Source organism: Curcuma longa, chromosome 11 (genome assembly GCF_044706935.1).
Source record: "Curcuma longa cultivar G26 ecotype Majalengka, Jawa Barat chromosome 11, ITB_CL_G26_1.1, whole genome shotgun sequence".
In the NCBI taxonomy this organism is placed as follows: Eukaryota; Viridiplantae; Streptophyta; class Magnoliopsida; order Zingiberales; family Zingiberaceae; genus Curcuma; species Curcuma longa.
Window position 1 is genome coordinate 12,575,545 of NC_133871.1, and position 25,076 is coordinate 12,600,620.

Consider the following 25,076-nt stretch of genomic DNA (forward strand, 5'->3'; position numbering starts at 1 on the left):
TGTGTTAATAAATGTCTAAATGCTTTAAAAACTATACTTGCCATAAGATTATTATCTACTAATAATGGATTCTGAAAAATTTTCATAAAAAAACTTAATTCTACGAATAAGTTAATAATATCATTCTTTGTGATATTTTTAAAGATTCTAAATTTTAATTTTAAAGTGACTAAAAAATTTAAGTATGAAATTATTAAATTAAATAAAAAAATGTGAGAGAAAAATAATGAAAAGGGTACTTTGGTAATTTCGTAGCTTCACCTCTGTGAGAGGGAGTGGATTCATATCTACCGGCCGAAGCGAGTGCGCTGTTTCGATCTCCTCTCGCAAGACCTAGAGGAGGCGCCGGCGTTGATGGAGGAGGAAGAGCATGAGGTCTATGGCGGGGATATTCCGGATGTGACGGACATGGACGCCGACGTCGACGTGTCCCAGCCTGGAGAAGCGGACACCAAGGTAGATCTTCTCTTGTTTACTTCCACCAGCCCTAGTTCCTGATTCTCTTTTGGGCGGCCTGTTCCAGGATCTGGACGAGATGAAGAAGCGGCTCAAGGAGATGGAGGAGGAGGCCGCTGCCCTGCGCGAGATGCAGGCCAAGGTTGAGAAGGAGATGGGCGGCGCGTCCCAAGGTCACCAAATACCTCCGCTTGTCCATTCCAAATATTGGAAATGTCAAAAAGTCTCTTTCGATCTTGTGGAGTGTTTGTAGCTCCAGGACTTTATGAATTTCCAAGATATTATTTTGCTGGGCATGTTCATAGGAATTATGTAATCGGAAAACTTGGTGTGAGAGTAGGAATAACATTCTTCGTACTTGAGAATCACCCAATGAGATGCCAAGATGCGAATTTGCGCCTACAAACTTTCTATTTTATGATAGTATAATGTACTGGTTAAACAACCAGAATAGAATCTATTGTAACATGCTGATCTATTACTGCATCTACATGATCTTTGCAAATATATCTTTGAATAATTGTTTTTCTGAGGTTTATCTTATCTGTGTGCATAAATATAATAATTTCCCCTCTTATATTCAGACTCTGATGGTGCAGCCGTGAGTCAGGCAAGTAAAGAAGAGGTTGATGCTCGATCAATATACGTTGGTAATGTAAGTTTCATACTTCTATAGTCTTATCTAGAACTTACTCGGGTGACTCTTTGATCCTGCATAATGTTTAACATTGTACTATCTTTTACAATACAATTTGTGTTTGACAAATCAATTGTTTATTGTTCAAAGCACTTTATTGGCAGTAACTGTTTTCTCATCTTGTGTTTGATGGTTGTTTGTGTCATCAATCATCTAGTGATGTTCTTTGGCATTCTAGCAACAAATGTTAATCAAGTGTTTTTGGTGAGTGCTTAGACATAAAACTCAGGATTGGCAGCCTTTTAAATTGTCTCAAGCTATGGATATTGCTAAACAGTTGTTTGAGTGAGCATCTAAGGAGAAACACCCAGTAAGTGCTTATTGCCAAGTATTTGAATTAGGGTTTTGGGGTGTTGAAAGAGATTTGAAAGGAGGGTCAACAAAGAGAAGAACAAGAACCGAATATATATATATATATATATATATATATATATATATATATATATATATATATATATAATTTTGATATCACCTCATCACATTGATTGAGAAGGAAAATGATAACTATGGCTTCACACTGATGGAGGTGGCTTCACAATCTGCATTCAGAAGCTTCATGCCACCATTCTCAATGAAATTATTGTTTTTTGTGCTACTTATGAGGGGAGGAATTGTGGATTGAAATAAGGTCTGTGACATCTTTCACCTGCTTCCTTTGGTGGAAATAGAGAGGAAGGAAAAAACTAAAGATAAAAATTTTTCCTACTTTTACCAATTATACTTTTATCGAATTTGAACAGAAAAACTACTGTTTGGTGCTATGGAGCTCAAATTCGACCATAAAAATTTGATTTTTTTTTTTCAAATCTATTTTGATTAACATACTTTGATTTTAAAAAATGAAGTAGTAAAATTTAAGGGTCCCTCCCCTTTCATTCCCTCCAATGAAACAATTGGAATGAAAATTCTAGTTATTTCCATCCCTCCATGGAAACCAAAATTAAGAATATTTCCCAGTCCTTTTTCCATTTTTCCCATTACATTGCTCATTCTCTTAACTGTTTATGTTGGATCCTTAATCCAATGTTGGACTTATATGTGAAATAATTATGTATTGCAGGCGGTCATATTTTGTTGAGCCCAATTAAAGTGTATTGCGGGCGGTCATATTTGGTTGAGCCCAATTAAAGTGATCAACTAAGGTTTTTTGGTCTTTGCTATCATGTTGGCAGTATTTAAATAAACAACTTAAATAGAATACAGATTGCTGGTTGATTGAATTGTTGCAAAGTCATGCATATGAAAGACAAGAAAAAAGCAGATAAAAAGTAAAGTGTCTATTGTCTAACACAAACAAGCTAAATATGAGGTTAAATTTTGCTAAAGTAAGCTAGACTTTAGTTTCAGGTCAAATTTATTTTTTTCTTTTTATATTACTTTACTAAGGCAACCAATATTTGTCTATTTTTAGGATATGTATTTTATATTGATTTGGTTAATTGACCCTTCTGAGGTCACCTCTTGACAATTTGGATTTATTTTGCTTCCATCCTGAGATAGAAATCATTGTGGCAACGTCATGCATATGAAAGACAAGAAAAAAGAAGATAAAAAGTAAATTGTCTATTGTGTAACACAAACAAGCTAAATATGAAGTTAAATTTTGCTAAAGTAAGCTAGGCTTTAGTTTCAGGTCAAATTATTTTTTTACTTTTTATATTACTTTACTTAGGCAACCAATATTTGTTTATTGTTAGGATATATATTTTATATTGATTTGATTAATTGACCAATCTGAGGTCACCTCTGGACAATTTGGGTTTATTTTGCTTCCATCCTGAGATAGAAATTATTGTTGCAAAGCCATGCATATGAAAGACAAGAAAAAAAAAGATAAAAATAAAGTGTCTATTGTCTAATACAAACAAGCTAAATATGAGGTCAAATTTTGCTAAAGTAAACTAGACTTTAGTTTCAGGTCAAATTATTTTTTTACTTTTTATATTACCTTAGGCAACCAATATTTGTTTATTTTTAGGATATATATTTTATATTGATTTGGTTAATTGACCATTCTGAGGCCACCTCTGGACAATTTGGGGTTATTTTCTTCCATCCTGAGGTAGAAATCATTGTTGCAAAGTCATGCATATGAAAGACAAGAAAAAAGCAGATAAAAAGTAAAGTGTCTATTGTCTAACACAAACCAGATAAATATGAGGTCAAATTTTGCTAAAGTAAGCTTGACATTATATTCAGGTCAAATTATTTTTTTACTTTTTATATTACTTTACTTAGGCAACCAATATTTGTTTATTTTTAGGACATATATTTTATATTGGTTTGGTTAATTGACTGTTGTGAGGCCACAACATCTCTATCTTGATCAGGACAATTTGGGTTTATTTTGCTTCCATCCTGAGATGGAAATCATTTTTAAACATGCCTTTATGTCTTGGCAAGGGAAATTAGGTTACTTTCTTATCATTAAGAGATGATTTTTTTATTGATTTGATTCGTAAAATAATGCTTCACTAGGGTCAATTCATGCCTATTATTTTGATGAGCAATGATGAAAACAGATTGGTGATCCAAGTTCATTTTGCTTCCATACTGAGATAAAAGTTGTTTGAGAATGACTTCTTGTCTTTGCAAGTAAAATTAGTTGACCTTGGTATTGAGCTCAAGTAGTTATCTTAGCGGGCATGCACTTGCTTGAAGTACCAATAATAGCTATTCCTTGAAAAATTGTTTCTCTCTCAAACAAATTTCCAAGGAAGTTCATTAGAGTGAAGTGTTGGATCAGTTCTCTGAAAAATTCTAGAAGCTCAGTAACAAAGACCAAAGAAAGGCTATCATATCTCTAAATTTCATACAAGCTACATTTTTTTCTTTCCAATAATGGTCAATTTCATTCAAGTTGGAGATTCATTCATCTGAGCCTTTGTATCTACTCTAATATTTTTAGCTTATTATCACTATAGATTCTCAAAAAAAATTTAGCCCCATAGTTACTGTCAGCTAACTCCTGCAATTTTATATCTGTTATGTTTTATTTGTAATTTTACCCCATGATACATGTTTCTTTATATATTGTTTGCAACAAAGTGGTTTTGGAATGAATTCTAGTATTGATTACATGTTTTTCCTTTTTTTTTCTGTTCTTGGGTACATTTATTGATACCTTTGTACAATTCAGGTTAATGCTTTTTAATTCTACATCTAACAATGTGCAGGTACAGATATTCTGTTTTAGGAATTGAGTTGTCTGATGCTCATATTTTGGGTTCCAGAAACTTATTGTTTAAATAAGCTTGTAGTCTTGGAAAAAAAGATTGTGTATTGATTGATTGATGGAAAGGGATGAAAATGGAAATGGGAAAAAGAGTTCTAAAAAAAGTTAGGGGAGATTCTGAGGGAGTTAAAGAAAATGAAAGAGTTACAAAATATAGTAAAAAAGTGGTAAGGGAAATTAAAAAAAAAGTGAAAAAGAAAAAAAAGTAATTATATGTGCAGAAGATAGGAAAGGCGTGGAGATGGCAAACTGGATGGTATCTTTGACATTAACGCCAATAACTTAAGGGAAAGGCTTGATAGTTGACAGCTTACTGTTAATGGAAAATCCAAGCTAGTGGAGTGAAGACAAATTCTTTCTCATTGTTATCTATTTCTTCATGGCGCGTATGCAACTTTAAATGCTGGAGTCAACTGATTCTTGGAGTTCCTTGAAGTATCTTATTGCGTTGCAATATGGTGAGAGGTCCTTGATCTCTTGCGTTTGACCTTTTAAACTTCTCCTTCAATTGTTTTCATCTACAAACTATGTACCTATTCCTTTATGCAAGAAAAAACATCTACTTATTCTTAAAGTAGATATGTAATCAGAAAATGTCTTGTTTTTTTGGCTGACTGATTTTCTGAAAATTGATTCATTCATCCTTCTCTCCAAACAGACCTGCATGATATGTACTTGTACAAGATGATAGAGGATTGAACAGGGTGCGGAGTGTCTAATAATAATGATCAGCCAACTAGTTTTCTTTGTTTGTAACTGATATGTACTCAATGAACCTTTATTTGGCTGGAATTCATGGAATATGGTTCTTTCTTTGCAAACTGCAGTTCTGCAAAACAGAAACAATCAACATTACTCGTTACTCTTTTTATTCATCCACACATACAAGAAGTTAGAGTGTGGTGTGGTTATAGAAACAAAATGTTACTATTAGGACCAATTAGGAGAAACCAGAGAAATGATTAAGATATGAAAACACTAAAAGGTAAACAAATTTTGTTTGGACAAATTGAATTAACAAATTTTGTAAATCATCTTCACCAGGCTGGGTTGGTCTCAACTTTTGGTGGTCAATTATAGCAAGAGTGTGGTGTGGTTATAGAAACAAAATGTTACTATTAGGAGCAATTAGGAGAAATCAAAGAAATGATTAAGATATGAAAACACTAAAAGGTAAACAAATTTTGTTTGGACAAATTGAATTAACAAATTTTGTAAATTATCTTCATCAAACGGGGTTAGTCTCAACTTTTGGTGGTCAATTATATCAATTGTATCCCTTCATTGAACATACATATGCTAGATTATTTCACTAGTGATTCAAATCTCCTAAATCATTTTTAATTAACAACTAGAGTCTACTATTTATTCCTAATTGTTTTGACTTGTCTAGAATTTATTTGCCATCTTTGAACAGGTCGTACCAAATTAATTTAGTTTTTCTCCTGACTTGCGCTTATTGCTCCTGGATAGCAGTTTTCTTATTTTTTATCTTTTCAAATCGGTTATTTTTGGCATTTTATCATTTATTGGGTCTACACCTTATTGCTCATGGATAGTAGTTTTCTTGGTTTTATTTTTCTAGTAATCACATATTTAATCTTAGCAGTTGTCAAACATTCTAGTGCATAGACTGCTGGTTGTAAGATAAGGGGCACATGAAGATTGCACAACCATCTTTCTATCGGCTTCAATTGCTTACTCTCTGTCCCATCAGGGGTACCTTCATCAGTATTTACCTGTTAAGTAGCATATTTAAGATATTCCATGTTAAATGGTGAATAATAAATGAGGTATCTACATATCATTAAAGTGATTTAGAAAACATGTATGCTAGAAATGTAGTCACATATAGACATGTCATGAAGGGATAGGATTCATATAGTTGATCCCCACTAGTTGAGACAACCTCTTCTTGTTAACCAATATATTAGTGGAGGCAATGCTTTTATAAATATGCTAAATTGAAGACAGCCAGTTTCTTGTCATCAAAGTTAAACTTTTGTTTATGCTACTAGTGCATTTTAACCAGATGGCATGCCTTATTGCTCTTATTTTATAGTTCCAGAAGCCAATAGCTTTCCTTTTTGTCCATAGAAATATTGTTAATCTTGAGGCTGCCTTACCTGGCAAATCTACCATTCCTGAATTTAATCACCAAATTCAGCTGGTAGCAGCATTTTGTAAATATTCATTGAACACTCTTGAATTTATTGTACTTTTGAATTGAAAATGCAGGTGGATTATGGTTGTACGCCTGAAGAAGTCCAGCAGCATTTCCAGTCATGTGGAACAGTTAACAGGGTCACAATTTTGGCAGACAAATTTGGTCAGCCAAAGGGTTTTGCTTATGTTGAATTTTTGGAAACCGAGGCTGTTCAAGAAGCTCTCCAACTGAATGAATCGGAGTTGCATGGTCGTCAAATCAAAGTAAGGAGATGCAAACATATCCTCGTGCATTATTATTACATACGATGCTTTCGTCTGTTGAAACAATGCACATCAGTTTTGCTTGTGTTTATATTCTGCAGGTGGCTGCTAAACGAACTAATGTCCCTGGGATGAAGCAGTTTCACCCGCGACGGTTCAATCCCTACATGGGATATTCCATGAGGAGGCCTTACATGCCACCACCATATTTCCCCTCACCCTATCCTTACGGGTTGGTACATTGTCCTTGGACTAGCGGGTCTGCAATCTTTGTATGACGATCTTTGTGTTGTTTTCTTAATCTTTTGCAGGAAGACGCCAAGATACAGAAGGCCGATGCGTTACCGGCCATTCTAAGAGCATAGCAGCATTATCAATGTTGCTTCATCACTGTTGTTGCATTTTCTACTGGTTCATTCTCAAGACAACTGCGACCTTATTAAATTATTATGGAGGAAATGTGTGTGCAATTGTAAGCACCTTATGTTTGGTTGTGCTATTCGGCTGTCCCTTGATTTGTATTCCTAACAGCAACTCTGCCAACTCTCAAGTTTTATTTTATCCCATGTTCTTGGAAATTTGGATCTTCAAAATTTTTACCTTATTATTTAAAGAACGGTGGTTGAAGAGGGCTTTGATACAACGGTAAAATTGTTATCATGTGATTTAGAGGTTATGAATTTGAGTTTCAAAAATAATCTCTTCTACAGTAAGAAAAGATTGCAAATAATTCTTCTTCGGGATTATAGTGAGCTTAGCCTCAATTGCCTTTTTCATTATTTGATATTATCCCTGTTTAAGAGTGGTTTTTACACAAAGCGTTTCATTTGTTTCTCTCAAGTTTGAAGTGTCTTATTTTGTTATTCTATTTTTTCTCGTCAATTAGTTAGTAATTCTTTTGATTTGCAGATTAGCACAGTGGGGTGGTGGCGCAGTTGGCTAGCGCGTAGGTCTCATAGCGTATTGAGTGATCCTGAGGTCGAGAGTTCGAGCCTCTCTCACCCCAATTTTATGTTTTTCAATTTTTAAAAAGAAATTCCAGGCTCAGCGACCATCCCAACTCGCGATAGCGAAGCGAATCTCCAAGGTATCATCGTTGATCTGCCCCTCACGATCTGCCTCGAAGCCCTAACCTGGCACTGACGAAGCACACCTCAGTGGGCGTCATCACCGATCAGGTAGAGGACCTCCTCGCTACTTCTCGCCATCCTACAAGATTCGCTCCTTCTTGAAGGCAATCTCCCTTCTGAAGGAGACCTGGGATGCTGTCAATTCCGAACTTTTGTTCGGAAAAAAGTTCTTTATCAAAAACAAAACTTTCAAAAAAGATCTCATTTGTGTAATTAGAGAGAAATCCATGAAGAAAAAAGCTCCATCTTTACAAAAATTGAATCTTGCGCCCGAAGATTGGATCTTGATCAAACACTTCAGTTCACTCTCTCCGATCTCACTTCTTGTGAGATCCATCTCGACAAACTGTCGCGTCTATGCTGGCCCCGTCCTCGGATTGATCCTCATAGAAGAGGTGCATGGCCGTTTGCTAATGCTTGCCTCGCACCAGATCAGAATCCACCGTGCTAGAGCTACTGATCTCTGTCTCTGGATGAGAAGCCGACCAATAACTGAGGACTACGATGCAGTGAGATTTGCTCCCTGCCGACTGTTTGACAAAGCCATTGACGTGCGCGGGGTCAAGTGATGCTCCCCCTGAGAACGACCTTAGAGCATTTGCAACGCTATTCTGTTATAACATCTAAAAATTTTTTTAAAAAAAAATATGTGGATCCATTTCTGTGACATGAACACGTTTAAAATGTTGAACACGTTCATATATTCACTCCTCCATGTCATGTGAAGAGATAATAAAAAAGTATTATTAACACGTTATTAACGCTATGTTGGAGATGCTCTTATCCCCAAGATCGAGCATCTTATGAGGAAAAAAGAAAACAGATAAAAGAAAGGAAGAAGATTGTGATAATAGTTTGTAAGAGGTTCCGTAGCTCATAGGATGCCTTTCGTCTTTCTTAAATAAATGCAAAACAATAAAGTAAGATATCATAAAGTTTAACATGTTGGAATCGTGCCATATAAATTGACTAAACCATCCAAATGAACAAGAACCCAATAATGGAGCTCAATGCCTCTTAGATATTTTAAAATTAAACCAGAATGAAAATGAGTCAGATTCGGATCCTTCAGATCAGAATTTATACCTTTCATCTCATTCTCATATATTATTCATTCGAATTCATTTTCATCTCCATAATCATAATTTAATTTTCAGATGAGTATCCAGAAAAAATTACATATTTTTTATACTAATAAATTTTTTTTTATTTCATCCCATAATTGATATTTATCATCAAATTATAATACATTTAATTTATGAATTTGGAAAGAATTCAAAAATTTTTATCATCCACTATCAACTAACACAATGCAAATTTGAAAGAGAAAATAAATAACACCTCCAAAATTTAAATGTTGAAAGTACATATAAAAAAGCTAAAAATTAAATGGAGAAGAGAAGAAAACCACCAAGTCATGACTGACGGATGGGATTTTAGGAAAAGGAGGAAAGAAACGCAGCCAAAGCTTTTTTGGGTTTAGGATTTATATGTATATATATCAGGTATTCAAGTCGGATATGAGTCAAATTTTATAAGATCCACCTCTATATCCAATTCCATAAATTCTCATATCCGATTATTTAATTATTTAATGAGATTTAAAATTTTCGCCATGCCTACCTCGCTTTGAATCGGATATCAGATCCATGAGAAAAATTGCCATACCTAATCACATGCTTCACGGAGACCATATATATCTCCTATATTATTAGTCAATTGACGAATTTTCTAGTCCAAGTCGCTATCTTCCTTTTATTACACTAGAATTTTTCATTTTAATTTGTTTTTTAAAATACCTTTCTATAATTTTACTATTTTTTTATTTATTTCTAATGTTTTTATAAACTATCAAAATAATCTTTATTTATCATTTTACCTTTCACGTTTTTATGAATATTCAAAAATGAAGTCCCCGGAGCAATGGTGCAATGGTAGGACATCCGGGTTGTGATCTAGGGACCCACGGTTCGATCTCCAACTACGGCGTATTTGCAAGAGTTTTCTTTCAAATGGGGAACGCAATCAAAGGATGTTATGCATCTGGATTGACCGTCGTATGTGCTTCCCGATTTACCTTGGTAGTCGGTGGAAAACTTATGGGATTGGACCGGTCACCCCAGAAATTGTATGTGCTTCCCGATTACCTTGGTAGTCGGTGAAAAACTTGTGGGATTGGACTGGCCACCCCAGAAATTAAGTCCATGAGACTGACGGGATGTTTAAAGAATAATAAAAAGTATAGGGAGTTTAAAGAAGAGAATTTCTCTCTCTATTAAATTTGCCTTCCTCTTCCTATAGTCCACTTGAGACTTGTCCGCTGCTTCACCTACGACGCCATGGCAGCGGAGCTCTCCGGCTTGCCTTACTACTTCGCCGGACTCCTCCTCTTCGCCCTCTTCCTCCGCCGCTTCCTCTCCCTCGTCGGAAACAAGAAGCTTCCCCTTCCTCCGAAACTGCCTGGCGGCCTCCCTTTCCTGGGTCACCTCCACCTCTGCAAGAAGCCGATGCACCTCTCCCTCGCCAAGCTTGCCGCCCTCCACGGCCCCGTTCTCCTCCTCCGCTTTGGCTCTCGCCCCGTCCTCCTCGTCTCATCTTCCGTAGCTGCCGATGAGTGCTTTACCACCAACGACCTCATCTTCGCCAACCGCCCCAAACTCCCCTCCAGCAAGTACCTCAGCTACCATAACTCCACCCTCGGATCCTCCAGCTACGGACCCCACTGGCGCAACCTCCGCCGCCTCGCCACCCTCGAGCTCCTCTCACCCCACCGTCTCCGCGCCTCCTTGGCCGCTCGCGCTGACGAGGCCCGTGCCATGGTCCGGCACCTCTTCCAGGCCTGCGCCGAAGTCGACACGGCTTCCAAGGTGGAGCTCCGGCCGATTCTGTTCCAGTTCTCGATGAACCTTCTGATGAGGGAGATAGCAGGGAAGAGATACTACGGCGGGGACAGAGCCGGCAGTGTGTCCGCGGAGGCGAAAAGGTTCAACGCCATGGTGGAGGAGAGGTTAGCTTTGGGCGGCGCCTCCAACATCGGCGACTTCGTGCCTCTGCTCCGATGGTTGGATTTCAAAGGAATGAAGAGAAGAATGGTAAGATTCCATACAAATCGAGATGAGTTGTTGCAGGAACTCGTGGACGAGGTCAGGAACAAGAACAGCAATGAAAACCCCGAAGAGATGAACAGAACAATGATCGGTTATCTTCTCTCCTTGCGGAAAACAGATCCCGAAAACTATTCCGATCGAATCATCAAAGCACTCATCACCGTGAGTTCAACTTCTCTGTTTCACGATCCAAATCGAACATTGCCCTAATTGAATTTCTCCCCGATTAGAGTTTGCTCACAGCCGGCACGGACTCCACATCCGACACGATCGAATGGGCGATGTCCCTTCTCCTCAATCATCCCGACGCAATGAAGAAAACGAGAGACGAGATCGATGCGTACCTGGAAGGGACCGGCGAAAAGGGGAAGAAGCGACTTCTGGAGGAATCGGATCTGCCGAACCTGCCCTACCTCAACTGCGTCGTCTCCGAAACGCTGCGGATGTACCCCGCGGGGCCTCTGCTGCTGCCGCACGAATCCTCGGGCGAGTGCTTCGTGGCCGGCTTCCGCGTGCCTCCGGGGACCATGCTGCTGGTGAATGCTTATTCGATCCAGAGAGATCCGAGGGTCTGGGAGGCGCCGGAGGAGTTCGCGCCGGAGAGGTTCGAGGAGGGGAAGGCGGAGGGGAAGTGGATGATGCCGTTCGGGATGGGGAGGAGGAAGTGCCCCGGGGAAGGGCTGGCGATGAAGGCGGTGGGGCTGGTGCTGGGGATCTTGATCCAGTGCTTCCAGTGGGAGAGGGTGGGCGGCGAGGAGGTGGACATGAGGCAAGGCTCCGGCCTGACGCTGCCCAAAGCTGTTCCACTTCAGGCGATGTGTCGCCCGCGTCCATCAATGGTCCCCACTCTCTCATAGGGTTTCAAAGTTGGGTGGGGCCAAATTATTGACCTCTCAAAATAAAGCTGATATCCTTAATTTATATATATATAAATAATGATAAGCATCATGAAACGGATCGTCTTGATATTCAGATGTAAGAAAGGATATTAACGTCATACAGATGAAAAGGTGAATGATAAATCATGGGAGATTTGATCGCCATAAGTTGTCTTGATAAGATCAAAATTAATTCTTTGCTTAAGAACCAAAGGAAACTCTCACAATAGAGAAAACTCTGATTTCATTCAAACTCAACATCCTTAGCCATACAAGAGTTCTTCTATATATAGACTTAGAGGAGGTTGAAACATTAATCTCTACCACACTTCCTACTAAATTTTTAATATCCATTAAGATCCATTAGGTTCTAATTATGCACCATTATCATGCATGCATGACATTTATTTCCCATAATTTCCTAATACTAACTTAGGAACTCCCAAAAAGCATTAAAAATCTACTAAAAGACATCAAAAGTCACTTCAGAAAATTCTCTCAAAAATACCTACGAAAATTAGACACTTGTAAACCTTGAATGCATCTTGAATGATGTAGATTTAGACCTTTAAGTTTTATCTACATGTTAGCTCAAGTTCATTTTCAAGTTGAAGGAATGTGATCCATTTAGTTATTGTCTCCATTGTGCATTGATCCTCCTTTTCCTTAAGCTCCATGATTAAGCCTTCCAAAGCTTGTTTCATTCTCTTAATCTTGGATCTTGTTATGGGTCCTCCAATTCCCTTCAATGCCTCTTCCTCCTTAGCTTTGTCTTATAAGCTTGTATCCCCTCCTTGGTCCACATCATTGATTAAATTTCCATTAATCGAATTAAATATTAACATTCATATGCACGACAAATCGCGTTAGATTAAAATAAACCAAGGTGAGAGGAATGATTCAAACTTAATAATCATGCTGTCATCAGAACAGTAGTAGGGAAATGCATGATATTATTAGCAGACAGCACCATAAATTGAGCTCTTAACATCAGAGGCACTACTCTCACCACTACTTGAGAAGAGGAGAAGAAGACGAAGACAATAAACATAAAAGCCACTTTGAAATGTTTGCTTCACTTGTACTCCAGGTTCATGTTGTTCTCAGGAGACAGACCAACGCAAGCCCGGAGTATGTTCTCCAGCATGGCCCTTTGCTTGGCCAGAGCATTCACCACTGGGGTGCCTGGAGGAACCTGTTTTAGTCAAGAAATGAATTAGTTAATCAAATAAAATGAGAAGGTGCTGCTTGCTAATGTCGTAGATATGGCGAATCAAGATTGATTCTGCTATGCACTTTCACATAAAAAAAGAAGAGCATCTTCAAAACTTCAAGTGGAAGATTAAACAAAATAAAGGCGTACAATAATGCAACATCATTTTGACTAAGAAAGCTAACAAGAATTTTTTTTTTTTTAGAAAAAAATTGAAGATGTCATCAAACTTTGACGCCGGTACCAGATCATCAGATAGCATTGTTTGTTCTACGACATTTAATGTGAATAGGAGCTAAAGTTGCCTTCCAACTGTTAAGAATATATGCATTATCATGCTAGTCTTCAACTTTGGACGATGAAGCAGAAACACAGATACTAAATTTTAAATTTTTACTTACAAGTGGAGCTTTGGTAAGGTAACTGAGGATTGCAGACACTGGATGGAAAGAGGAGAATTTGCCCTGCAACAACAGAAAAACATTAAGAAACAGCTTGCTCAAAATTCAAATAGCGTCAGAATGAGAAACGTTGCTAACAACTTACTTCCCCCTCAGCTTTAAGCTGAATCCTAGTACTCAGTTCAGCAAGTAAGACTAGATCCAAAATTATGGGCGCTGCCAACAGGGAGTCTTCGCAGGTGTTGTGAAGAACGATAGTGCTCCTTCCACCCATGAATATCTCAGATGTGTATTCGTCCATAGCCCTCTTGCTGTCACCAACATATGGTACATACTGCAGTTTAAACGAAGGATGGACATTATAGTATGGCCTAGTAAATAATCAAACGGATTTGTAAAACTTAAACCCACCTTGATGACAATGACATGATCAGGGTGCTCCCCGGGCTCATAAAGGATGCCATTACTAGAGACCATGTCATCGACGACATTACTCTTTGAGATCTCCTTGGATCGGAAGGTTTGTGGTGCAGATAGGTTCATCCCATCATTGTTTCCCAGATGATTGTAGCTAACAATAGATGTTGGCTAGTAGGAACATTCAATGTGAGACACATTAAACTAATTAAATATCAAATCATTACACATATAGCTCAAGTACCAAAAACTCTTGATACCTTGATTCCGGCCCCGACCAAAAAATCAACTAAGACAGATTTCATTTTGGTTTGCCCACTCTTGAAGTCATCCCCTCCTATAAGGCTGTTCCTTTGAATAGCCATGTCAATGAGCCCTGCACATATATAAGAAAAGCATGAGGCATTCTGAATATCAGTCGCCAAATTTTCAAGTCAAAATTTGCTCAAGCAACATACCAGGCACAAAGGTATTCTGTGGACTCCCGTTGATGTAAGGGACATTCTCCAAAACACATGCTATACCATATAACGTGGAAGGAGATATCTCAGCCTCATTCTTGTCCAGTGAGGCCATGAGATTCTCCATGGTATCATTGAGACCGACAATCACATTGCTGTACCTCTCAGTATTAGCCGTCCACAGCACAACCACTTTGTCCACCTGAGTCTTCTCCTTAAATTCCCTGTCCACCAATGATAACATTGTTGAACAGGCGAATTATGCCATTAAACCAAACAAACGGCAATCAGACAAGCTACACTTGTTCTTTGCATGCTAATTGTTAAGCAATAAGCTTGTTATATGAAGGTATGCAAGCACCTTATATCTTTGACGATTTGTTGAACTTGCTCCACCTTGGTTCCCTTGAGCACATGGTTGGCCCGGGCACCCTGGTTTGCCGCAACAAAGTCCGGGTCGAAAATTCCAGGCAAGGGGACCATGGACTCCATATAGGACCTGAGCTGCTTCTGCAGGTCAATGTCCAGGACCTTGGCTCTGGCCATGGCATCTGCCAGGTTCATGTTGCTAATGTCCCATCCGCCGAACACTATATCATCTGGATTAACCTAACAAATCCAATGAAAAAGACAGTTCCTATCACATGCAGTTCCAACCAGCTCATAATTCTGATATTAAATATACAGAAAAACAATGACAAAACTAATTTCATCCATTCAAATCATGAAGGGTATTTTTCTTGGACAAGAGAAAAGAGATTTTTTTTTTGGGAAAGATAACAACAGAAAAGACGACGTGTTTTTACCATGGGAAGGAGGTTCTTGAAAGGGGCATAAATCTCCTCCCCATTGTACGAGCCAACCCTAATGGTGGAAGCCTGGGTCAGTGATCCAAAATAATTGGCTTGCTGCACCTTGTCCTTGGTTACCCAAGAGATGCCCCTATCGATCAAAACCATTACTTCAGATCCAAAAGGAAACTTTCACAAACATTCAACAAACGATAACAACAAACAACAAATTAACAGACTTTTTGGCGAAATCTTACTCTCGGTTCGCGATGACTCCGGCGGTGAGCGTGGAACCGTTGTTCCCACCCCATCCCACAAGCATCACACTATATTCCACAACATAATGGGGTTATCGTACACCACTAGGCGAAACAAAACCGAACCCAAGAAGGCGAGAGGAAAGAATCGATACCCAAGCTTCGGAACGCGGGTTTGGGTCTTGAAGTCGTATCTGACGCTCTTCGGGCGTACGATCCATTGGTAGGCACCGTCCCGGGCCTCGTGCACCAGCTCCGTCGTCTCGTAGTGGTACACCGCCTCGATCTCCTCATCCCCGTACCTCACGTTGGGGCTCTCCACTCTAAACTTCTCTATAAACATCTTCCAAATCTGATCCGCTAAGCCGCCTCCGCCGCCTCCTCCTCGCCGTCGCTCTTTTTGGGGCTTCTCCTCCTTGTAGGTCTCGCAGCGAGTCGACGCAGGCTCTATTTATAAGGAGGCGACCGCTTACGGCGAAAGGCTGACTCCCGCATAGAGCTTCTCGGTACGGAATACTTTCCCGACGGGTCGCGTAGAGTATAGCATGCGGGAGATCTGGATCACGTGCGCTGCATGACGCCGCGCGCGAGGAATGCAGGAACCGCCACGCGGCGGCGAAGCACCTCGGAAACCGCCACGTGGCTGACGGACCTGACGGCGAGTTACTACTGTCACATGCAACGCACGTGCCCGGTATCACCTCCCATATCTATCTGCCGTTTCCATTATCGGCTTTCCTATTTTCTGTTTTTCTCATTAATATAAAATAAACCTAAAATAAGCCAATTTAAATTCCATATATATATAACTCTTCAAAAATATGGAATTCTTCAAAAATAAAAATTATATTCCATTTTTTTATTTTATAATTTGAATTTAAAATTGGCTAAGGAGTGAAATGGCCATTTTCATACCAATTCTGAGCAAATTTACTTACTTTTACAATATATTTTAGACTGAATAAATATATTTAAACAAATTCTAAATAGAAAATAATTATTGAATAAATATAACTATATATAACTAAATGACTATTTTTGAATTATTAAATCTAAAATTGAAAATTGAAAATGACTATATAAAACAGAGATCATTTTTAGGGTTTCGGGGGTCCAATCGACCCTCTCATCAAGATGAAGATGAGCCCTTTGACTCTGCTCGTGAGCTCAAGCATAGGGTTAAGATCATCTCGATGATATGCTTTGGTCCAGTTGAATCTGATTTGATCTTGAACCAGAGTTATGATCTTGTTTCAGATTAGACGAAAATCGGCATGAAGTTGCAGCGACAACAGCAGATTTTTGAGCAAAAACTACTGAAAATGTTTATGCATATCGATCAGCACAAGATCGAGGCACATTTACAGAAGAAATATTCACAAAGGCAAGATCCACGAAACAAAGAAGAGAAGAGCAGCAAATTAAGAAGTCAAACAGAGAAGAAGCCATCTGAAGGATGCAAATCGGATGAAGTCTTTGGCTCAAGGCACCTCCTCGCGAGCTCCATTTCCTTAGGTCCAATCTTCAAGGCGGCGGCGGCGGATTCTTCCTGAGCTCTCCTGCCAAGAGCAGACACCGTGGAGGGAGCCCTGGAAGCGGAGCACCTCCTCTCCTGTCCCACTCGGGGGTCTCCTTCCTTCCACTTCCTCCGCTTGTCGAGCTCCTCCGCTGCCCACAGAGCGATTTCTGCCATCGAACCAGACGCACTTCCTGCCGATCGCAAGAGACAGACACACGGCTAGCTGGAACTCCTCCTTGTGGATAAGCATAAAATTAGGCATGTGATGCTTTTTGAAACCCTAGGAATTGCTGTCAAGGACCTTTATTACTGATAATTAAACTAACTCTAGAGTAACTAATTGGAAATGAACATTTTTAAGATGCAATCGCGGGGATCACATTTGATCCGATCTAGATAAGGGATGATAAGTTGACTCTTGACGGCTCGGAGCCTAACATCGAGCACTTTTGAGAGGGCTCTCGGGACATAACTGAGTTGGTTACGATACAGTAGAATTATAGAAGAGGATAAAGGTTCGAATTCTGACGAAGCCAGGTAATATCCTCCTGTGTCGTGAACAACTGCAGTTTCTCAATTTATTTTCTCACAGATGGTCTGTGGGATCGACCATGTGGGGCCGCTAAGGTGGTGGATTCTATCTTTTTTTTTTTTTTTTGTAGAAGAGCACTTTTGAGAGGAGATGAGAAGAGAGGAAGAAGAAGAATTTTGATCGCAAGTGAGTGAAAATAAATATAAATATCAACAAATTCAAATATTATGTTAACAATAAATATATTCTTACACTGTTTTTTTTTTTTTGATTTTTTATAATATAATAGAATCTGGAGCTGTGGGCGAAGCAATCATAATATGCACACTTTAAGAAAAAGTGGAAATTATGATATAGTGTGACTTGACTTACACTATTGCCACAGAAATTTAAAAATATTTTATCGTTATTTTAAAATATTAAATTTTAAATTAATTCATCTATTTAGATATCTCATTTTTACGCGATCGCTTCTCACACAATACGTTATGTCACCTTTCAATGTCCAACCGTTTGTATTTCACGATGTTGGCATCAACCCTTACCGCAAGTCTCTTCGAGAACAAGACTCAAGAGGACATAAATGGATAATCCTAAAATTGTTACACATATATCAGGACGAGTCTTTTTTATGTACATATCCCATATCCTTAGGGGGAATCATCGTGTTTTTTTTTTTTTTTGATTTTTTATAATATAATAGAAAAAGTGGAAATTATGATATAGTGTGACTTGACTTCTATTGCCACAAACAAAATTATTATAAAAAAAGATTATCTTATTCTTCTTCTCCTTCTTTAAGAACAGAGACTTATCCAAAAAGTATCGTTGTCTCGAACTTTCCATATCACAACTTCTATATGTAATATTGATAAAATTTTATAATTTTTCATTTGTCCTCTACATGTGTTGTCTTTTTAAAAAAGTGAAGATATTTTTATAATTTTATATATTTATTATTAATTCTCTTTTCTTTTCTTTCAAACAAGGGGAACATAAATACTTTCCTTCTCTCTCCTTTTCCTTCTTTTCCCTCCCTTCCCTTTATGTTAATAAATCTTCTCTCGCCCCCATCCAAATAGAGCGTATAGTGAGAATACACTTCTATTTTTGAGACACTTAACGAGAATACATTTGATTCCAACAAAAGTCTCAGATGATAACAAATACATTATGAAAATTGAGAACATCGAAAAGAATTAAAAAGGAAGTTAAGATGGATTTTGACGAAAAATCTCGACAAAAAGAAAAAGAAAAGGAAAAAGAAGTATGTTCGTAGAAATTTATTGCACACATACTTGTACCCGTGTGTATATGCACCTTTTTATATCAACCTAGGAGAGTGGGGTAGCCCACCAAGCACTCTGCGCACTTCCTACATGTCAGCTCGTGTCCTAGGAACGTGTTCAACCCATGTCTTGTGTGTTCGCCCACATTCTTAGAACATTTCTATACTATGTCTCACACTCACTTGTTCAAGTCTCCCGTTGAGCTCGATTCAAATCGGACCGTGGTTGCACCACTCTTCTTTTAAGTCGGTTTGATCCGAGCTTGATCTTAGGTTCGGCTGGCTTGACTCGACATCGATCATGAGTCAAGTTGATTTTGATCCAAGCTCAATTTTAAATCAAGTTGTAATTGTAGTAGCTGCGACATTATCGTTGCTATAATACTATTTTGTCCTAGTGTATTGGAGGATGTTTATATTATTTTATAAAGGATTAGGTGAGGTGAAATACTTTTTTTAATAAAAAAATTAAAATGGGGCATTCTTTCATCATTTAAAAAAAATAATGAAGTGTAAATCAATGGAGATGACTAATTAATTAATAGTCTAAATTGATTCGTACATTGATTTGATTACTTTGAAAGAGACCTTCCTAAAACTAATCTATCGATCAATTAGTATTTAAGATTGATTAGTACATTAATCTAACGACTCTGAATGAGACCTTCATAAGAAAAACTCTAATAAAAAGGTCATTCGGCCCTTTTCTCAGAGAGGCCCACTCAGATTTCTGAATTTCTCAAAAGCACATCAAACTTTTATATTCAACAAAGAGTACATTTGTTTTTCTCAAAATATCATTTTCATTAACTTGGTCATGCGACAAGGTTGCCCGACCGTCGAAGTCGGGCCGGTACTATCACGGTGGAAGAATTTTTATAATTTTTTATTTTTTAATAGAAATAATTTTTTTAAGAAAGTAGTGTGTGTTTTTGATAAATATAAAAAGAACGATGGGCTGTATGAAAAATTCAAAAACCCAGTGTACCCCTTTGAAAAACGCCGAAAGTCATTTAATCAAACGTTAATTAAGGAGTTCATTATAGCTTTGGAACTCCCGTTGTGTAGTGGCACATCGTTCTGTGGCAATTCCTCATGCTCCACCAATCATAAAAAATAAATAAAATTTAAAAAAAAATTAAAAAATTTAAAAAAAAATACAAATGTAAAGTTAACGCATGCAATGCAGATGTATTATTGATAGTAATTATTATACATGATTGAATTGATTATGATGAAATAAATTTGTTGAAATAATAAGGATCGAACTCGACAATATTCTCTTCTATCGTAGTTAATTATAATTGTTTAATTTATCTTCACACAGATAACCATAAGATCGATCGTATGAAACTGCTTGAGTAATAAATTTTACTTATTTACTGAAGTAATAATTATTTTAAAGAAAAACCTCTTAAGATTTATTCAATTTTAATACGTCTGAAGTTGGTGCAGTGGTAAAATATTCAAAAAATAATAATTAAAAAGAGCAGGATTGAAAGATAAATATTTTAGAGGTCAATATTTATATATGTGTTTTAAATAGGTACTTAAGAAACAATAAGCAAATCTTTAGAGGGTATATAAAATGAGATTTCCCGCCCGTTGTTTGTTTTTTTTTTTAAAAAAAAACTATGAGCACATGAAAATGAGAAGTGGCATGTTGTCTCTTAATGTGCGTTAGAGATTAATTAATTAGTAAACTATAGTAATTAATCTACTAAACATGTGGCTTATGCATTAACCACTTTGTATCTATACGTGTGCTCATCATTAAATAGATTATCTTTTACTACTTTCGAGTTTTACCAAGTTCATCATCAACCTTTTGTGAGCGACCCAATGGTTTACTTAATCCATTTATTTTGAATAAATTTTGTTACGGCAGATATCCACGATGACGTCAGCATGAGCTCGAGTCTGATCCGGGTCTGACCTGAATCTCGTCCCGAGACCTGGTAAACCCTGTACAAATCTCCCTCGGTCTGATAAGCCTCAACCGAATCCCTCATTCGGCCACGGTCCTCGCCGAATCCTCATTCGGCCGTAGCCTTAGCCGAATCCCCACTCGGCCACACCCATCGCCGAATCCCCATTCGGTCGTAGCCTTAGCCGAATCCCCACTCGGCCACACCCATCGCCGAATCCCCATTCGGCCGTAGCGTTAGCTGAATATCCATTCGGCCCTATCCCTAAGCTGAATCCCTCATTCGGCCACAGTCCTCGCCGAATCCTCATTCGGCCCTAACCCTTTGCCGAATTCTCATCGGCCCTAACCCTTTGCCGAATTCTCATTCGGCCCTTACCCTTTACCGAATCCTCATTCGGCTCTATCCCTTACCGAATCCTCGTTCGGCCACACCCTCGTCGAATCGCCCTGCGACACCCGGGCCCACCTCATCATGACTTCTGACAAGCCCACGCCCCATCCAATTAATGCTGCATGTGTACAAATATCGACGAGGTGATACTTTTACGGCCATGGGACAGAGAACTCAATTGTTCCTGATATCTCATTAACCATGATAAGACATTCCTTAATGATGACGTGACACGTGCGCACGCTCATCTCTTCCTTTAAAAGACCACTCCGTCGGATAGGTATCGCTCTCCGAACTCTCTTATTCTCTTTACACGCTCAAGTTCCACTGTTCATCTTCTTCTTCCTCTCGCCACTGTCCCTGACTTAAGCGTCGGAGTGGTCGCGCCGGAGCCACCTCCGGCCATCCTACTGACGTTTGCTATGCCTGCAGGTCCTGTGGCCCTCGAGCTTCTTCTTCTCCTGCTCTTCTTCCCCATCGGTTCCACCTCACGGTGAGCTAGGTCCGGTGACGTGTCTCGACGCACTTCTCAACCGAAACAAATTTAAAATAAAATTTATGCATACTTAAAAGATAATCTCTAAAATATTTATTTTAATTGGAATCTGAATCTTAATTCTTTTATTGCTCCTCTAAATACGAGTAAGGTAAATAGACATTTTGAAGGAGGTTTTTGTAAAAGTGGATAAATTACAAGGGCAAATATGAAAAACAAGATCTTTAATCAACATTGATTTGGATTTTCTAGGGTTTGAGGCGTTTCTTTGAAGATTAATTAAACAAGGTGGCACCATTAAAGAACGGTACAGAAAAAACACATTTGGTTATCTTTTTTTTATTATTTTTATTTTTATTTAAAAAACAAAGGATTTGGAAAGGATCGAGAATCAAATTAATTAAAGTGCGTGCAAATCGCGAAGGCAATGCAATGCCTCGAATGGCTTCCGGCGAACGATAAAAAGGCGAGATTTGGAGAAGGCGACGGGGTTTGGTGTCGAAAGAAGTCCGCTTTGCTCTCCCTTTTGCTGCCGGTCGCAAGTTTGCATCTTCCTCCTCTCCGTTCTTCTTTTGGGGATCTGAAGTCGTTCGTCTGAAAAGGCGGAAAACCCGAGATTGGGGTAAACATCCAGGTCAATATCGATTCGTGACGTTTTTTCTTTGTTACTGCGTCTTGAAGGCGTAATTTAGTTTGTAAAGCTTTGATTTGTACCTGGATTTGTCTCCGCGTTGATAGGTTTTGTGATGCCTGCTGCTTCTGCTTGAATGATTTTCTCGGTACTCTTTTGTTTCTTCTGTCTATGGAGGGTCTTTTCCGGTGTAGGTCGATGTGATTCGATAAGAAGGTTGCAATCTTTTTCTTCTTCTAGGTCAATGATTCGGCCCTTCTGGTTGTGGAGCTCGTTGGACGACGCTAAAGATTCAATTTTGATCGATTTCCTCAACCTGATGCTTGTTCTTGATAACTCTACATCTCATATGCTTCTAATCTGAAGAAGAATAACCTTTTTTTTTTCAAGTATAATCGGAAAGATTGCTAGTGAAGAGTTAGTTGAGATTGATAAGGATACTAGTTCCTGGAGGATATGTTGGAAGACAAGTCAGAGTTGATCTCATTTGTGCTAAATGATTCTTCCGGGCAAAGTTCGAGTTGGGACTGCATAGACTATGGTCTCCTTGGATCCTCAGGCAAGAAGAAACACCGAAAAGTAGATGACAGTGAGCAAAGCAGAATCAGGAACAAGCATCCACAGCATCCTGAAACCCCTAATATCAGTGATGTGCAGCACAATTTAAGCCGCCAGGCCGATGATGCAGACTGTTCTAATGATTCAACAATGTTGATCAACCCTCTTGGAAAGGACATGACAATGAACTGCCTCCTTCACCTCTCCCGGTCTTATTATGGCGCTGTGGCGGCCCTTAATACTTCCTTCCGGTCACTGATCCAAACTGGGGAACTATATAAATTTCGTCGCCAAATGGGTATCTCTGAGCACTGGATATATTTCTCTTGCAGCCTCACTGAATGGGAGGCATATGATCCATACCGTGGGTTATGGTTTCGTCTTCCTCCAATGCCTCCTACTGGAAGTTTCATGAACTCTGATAAGGAGTCCCTTGCTGTGGGCACTGATCTCCTTGTTTTTGGTAAGGAGATAAATTCCCACATTGTAATGCGATACAGCATTTTGACCAACTCTTGGTCTCATGGAGTAGTAATGAACTCGCCTAGGTGCTTGTTTGCGTCTGCTAGTCTTGGAGGGGAGGCTATTGTAGCTGGTGGCACGAGTGCTTGCGGCGAGGCACTTGACTCTGTGGAGCGTTATGATTCTGAGACGGAGAGGTGGGTGACCCTGCCAAGTATGATTAAAGCTCGGAGCAAGTGTTCAGGGGCTTTCATGGATGGTAAGTTCTATGTCATAGGCGGCATGGATGGTAACAAGAAGGTGCTGACATGTGGGGAAGAGTACGACTTTGACAGTTGCTCTTGGAGGCTCATTTCTGGTATGTCTGATGGCCTCAATGGTGCGTCCAGTGCACCTCCACTGCTTGCCGTGGTAAACAATGAGCTCTATGCAGCTCATTATGCTGACAATGTCAATGTGGTGAGGAAGTACGATAAGGAAAGCAATTCATGGTCAACTCTCGGACAGTTACCTGAGAGATCTGCTTCGGTTAATGGTTGGGGACTTGCATTTCGTGCTTGTGGTGAAAAGCTGATAGTTATTGGAGGGCCAAGAGAATATCACACAGGGATAATTGAGATCAATTCTTGGATTCCAAATGAGAGAGAACCTGAATGGAATTTGATGGTTAGGAAGGAATCGGGCAACTTCGTTTACAATTGTGCCGTCATGAGCTGCTGATTCCACTGATTGAATATCCAGGAGGGTACATGATATTTGGCTGGCTTGTTAGAGTTTCATAAAAGACAGCTTTCAATTTTCATAAAAATGGTGACATGCATTTGCCTTCTCCGAAGCTCAAATTTGCTGGCAAAACAGTTAGCATTTCTGCCGTCCATTGAACAACTACAGAGGTTTGGTGGTACTGCCTCTCAGTGAGTACCACCTCGATTTATTTTTCATTTTAGAAGCATGTTGGCTATCTGAACGTGATGGTAACATGTTCAGTTAATAACTCAAGGCAACAAAATGTCCAGTTCAAGTAAACCCACCTTCATGTAGATCAAGTTTGATCCTTGTTTCCGTAAGATGTTTTCGGTGGCATATCTGAAGCGAAAAGCACATGACTTCACCTGATGTTGGGTTGTCTCATGTAGTTTAATTTCTTTGTTTCCATGAATAATGTCCCCAATGTGAAGCTTCACCATACTATGCATACTTTACTTGTCGCGACTACTTGTACGATATTCAACTTCTTGTGCGATCTCAAGGTTTATGTGGTGGGTTACAACTACTTTTATTTTTCCTGGTGCAGTCGCTGTACAGATCAAACAGGCAAGTTAAGGTTTTTATCAGTTTTTCTGCTCAAAGTCTTTTAACATAGAAACATATGCCTAGTGGCAACTTCTATCTAAACTGCCATAAATTATGCATACAACAAACTAGCAAAGTATATTTATCAGATTCATGATGCCACTTTCTTTGCCATGAAGAATGATAAACCTTCAGATCTTGTGATGCTTTAATATCCTTCTGCATGATTCTTTTTTCATGGTATTTTGCGGTATAATACGATATGGTTGGACTTGATCCAAAACACAATGAATGGTATAACTTGAATGTGTATTTCCTTCTTTTTCATTTTAACTTTCTGGGTCCACCATTGACACCTCTATGCCCAAGCTATGCACGTTAGAAATCTATACAAACATTAGCAATTTCTTTTTAAAATGTGACACTGGTGAGAGATGTGAATGTGATCAGTTATGTTATTTACCTGCATCAGTTGTCTCAAACTTTTGGTATATCGATATATT

At 38.8% G+C, this 25,076-nt stretch overlaps 5 protein-coding genes and 1 non-coding gene across 9 annotated transcripts; 5 read left to right on the forward strand and 1 right to left on the reverse strand.

Annotated features, from left to right (window-relative positions):
- Positions 1–271: 271 nt before the first annotated feature.
- LOC141838808 (polyadenylate-binding protein 3-like) lies at positions 272–7,346 on the forward strand. Of its 2 annotated transcripts, XM_074726390.1 has the most exons (6): positions 272–456; positions 524–629; positions 1,041–1,111; positions 6,627–6,818; positions 6,920–7,050; positions 7,130–7,346. In XM_074726390.1, the coding sequence occupies exons 1-6, from the start codon at positions 355–357 to the stop codon at positions 7,173–7,175; spliced, it is 648 nt and encodes a 215-aa protein (XP_074582491.1). In that variant the 5' UTR covers positions 272–354; the 3' UTR covers positions 7,176–7,346. The 2 variants fall into 2 exon arrangements, with proteins under 2 accessions (XP_074582491.1, XP_074582492.1); XM_074726391.1 differs by lacking the exons at positions 272–456; positions 524–629; positions 1,041–1,111 and adding an exon at positions 4,387–4,846.
- Positions 7,347–7,493: 147 nt separating this feature from the next.
- On the forward strand, positions 7,494–8,517 carry LOC141837139 (tubulin-folding cofactor C-like). The gene is made up of 2 exons (XM_074724594.1): positions 7,494–7,527; positions 7,997–8,517. The coding sequence occupies exons 1-2, from the start codon at positions 7,494–7,496 to the stop codon at positions 8,515–8,517; spliced, it is 555 nt and encodes a 184-aa protein (XP_074580695.1).
- TRNAM-CAU (transfer RNA methionine (anticodon CAU)) lies at positions 7,739–7,824 on the forward strand. The gene is given in 2 exon segments: positions 7,739–7,776; positions 7,789–7,824. It is a non-coding gene; the product is annotated as a tRNA-Met (tRNA).
- Positions 8,518–10,280: 1,763 nt separating the features above from the next.
- On the forward strand, positions 10,281–12,080 carry LOC141838807 (cytochrome P450 81Q32-like). Its single transcript, XM_074726389.1, has 2 exons — positions 10,281–11,217; positions 11,286–12,080. Exons 1-2 carry the CDS (start codon positions 10,288–10,290, stop codon positions 11,910–11,912), a joined length of 1,557 nt encoding a protein of 518 aa, XP_074582490.1. The 5' UTR covers positions 10,281–10,287; the 3' UTR covers positions 11,913–12,080.
- A 740-nt stretch (positions 12,081–12,820) lies between these two features.
- On the reverse strand, positions 12,821–15,901 carry LOC141838322 (inositol-3-phosphate synthase-like). Its single transcript, XM_074725763.1, has 10 exons — positions 15,629–15,901; positions 15,474–15,542; positions 15,232–15,367; positions 14,787–15,034; positions 14,423–14,649; positions 14,225–14,340; positions 13,959–14,135; positions 13,693–13,881; positions 13,548–13,610; positions 12,821–13,128 (listed from the first exon to the last, which is right to left on the reverse strand). Exons 1-10 carry the CDS (start codon positions 15,814–15,816, stop codon positions 13,009–13,011), a joined length of 1,533 nt encoding a protein of 510 aa, XP_074581864.1. The 5' UTR covers positions 15,817–15,901; the 3' UTR covers positions 12,821–13,008.
- Positions 15,902–22,059: 6,158 nt separating this feature from the next.
- LOC141841597 (F-box/kelch-repeat protein SKIP11-like) lies at positions 22,060–24,594 on the forward strand. Of its 3 annotated transcripts, XM_074729777.1 has the most exons (3): positions 22,060–22,263; positions 22,368–22,408; positions 22,501–24,594. In XM_074729777.1, the coding sequence occupies exon 3, from the start codon at positions 22,717–22,719 to the stop codon at positions 23,998–24,000; it is 1,284 nt and encodes a 427-aa protein (XP_074585878.1). In that variant the 5' UTR covers positions 22,060–22,263; positions 22,368–22,408; positions 22,501–22,716; the 3' UTR covers positions 24,001–24,594. The 3 variants fall into 3 exon arrangements, with proteins under 3 accessions (XP_074585878.1, XP_074585877.1, XP_074585879.1); XM_074729776.1 differs by lacking the exon at positions 22,368–22,408; XM_074729778.1 differs by lacking the exon at positions 22,368–22,408 and having other exon boundaries at positions 22,060–22,251.
- Positions 24,595–25,076: the final 482 nt, after the last annotated feature.

Excerpts from the sequence above, each read along its gene's own strand:
- LOC141838808 (XM_074726390.1), top strand. The coding sequence starts at position 355 with ATGGAGGAGGAAGAGCATGAGGTCTATGGCGGGGATATTCCGGATGTG. Across the intron at positions 457-523 it reads CTGGAGAAGCGGACACCAAG|GATCTGGACGAGATGAAGAA; the intron begins GTAGATCTTCTC and ends GGCCTGTTCCAG. Across the intron at positions 6,819-6,919 it reads TGCATGGTCGTCAAATCAAA|GTGGCTGCTAAACGAACTAA; the intron begins GTAAGGAGATGC and ends TATATTCTGCAG.
- LOC141837139 (XM_074724594.1), top strand. The coding sequence starts at position 7,494 with ATGAATTTGAGTTTCAAAAATAATCTCTTCTACA. Across the intron at positions 7,528-7,996 it reads CAAAAATAATCTCTTCTACA|GTAGAGGACCTCCTCGCTAC; the intron begins GTAAGAAAAGAT and ends ATCACCGATCAG.
- LOC141838807 (XM_074726389.1), top strand. The coding sequence starts at position 10,288 with ATGGCAGCGGAGCTCTCCGGCTTGCCTTACTACTTCGCCGGACTCCTC. Across the intron at positions 11,218-11,285 it reads TCATCAAAGCACTCATCACC|AGTTTGCTCACAGCCGGCAC; the intron begins GTGAGTTCAACT and ends CTCCCCGATTAG.
- LOC141838322 (XM_074725763.1), bottom strand. The coding sequence starts at position 15,816 with ATGTTTATAGAGAAGTTTAGAGTGGAGAGCCCCAACGTGAGGTACGGG. Across the intron at positions 14,136-14,224 it reads TGGTCGGGGCCGGAATCAAG|CCAACATCTATTGTTAGCTA; the intron begins GTATCAAGAGTT and ends TGTTCCTACTAG. Across the intron at positions 13,129-13,547 it reads ACCTTACCAAAGCTCCACTT|GTTCCTCCAGGCACCCCAGT; the intron begins GTAAGTAAAAAT and ends TGACTAAAACAG.
- LOC141841597 (XM_074729777.1), top strand. The coding sequence starts at position 22,717 with ATGTTGGAAGACAAGTCAGAGTTGATCTCATTTGTGCTAAATGATTCT.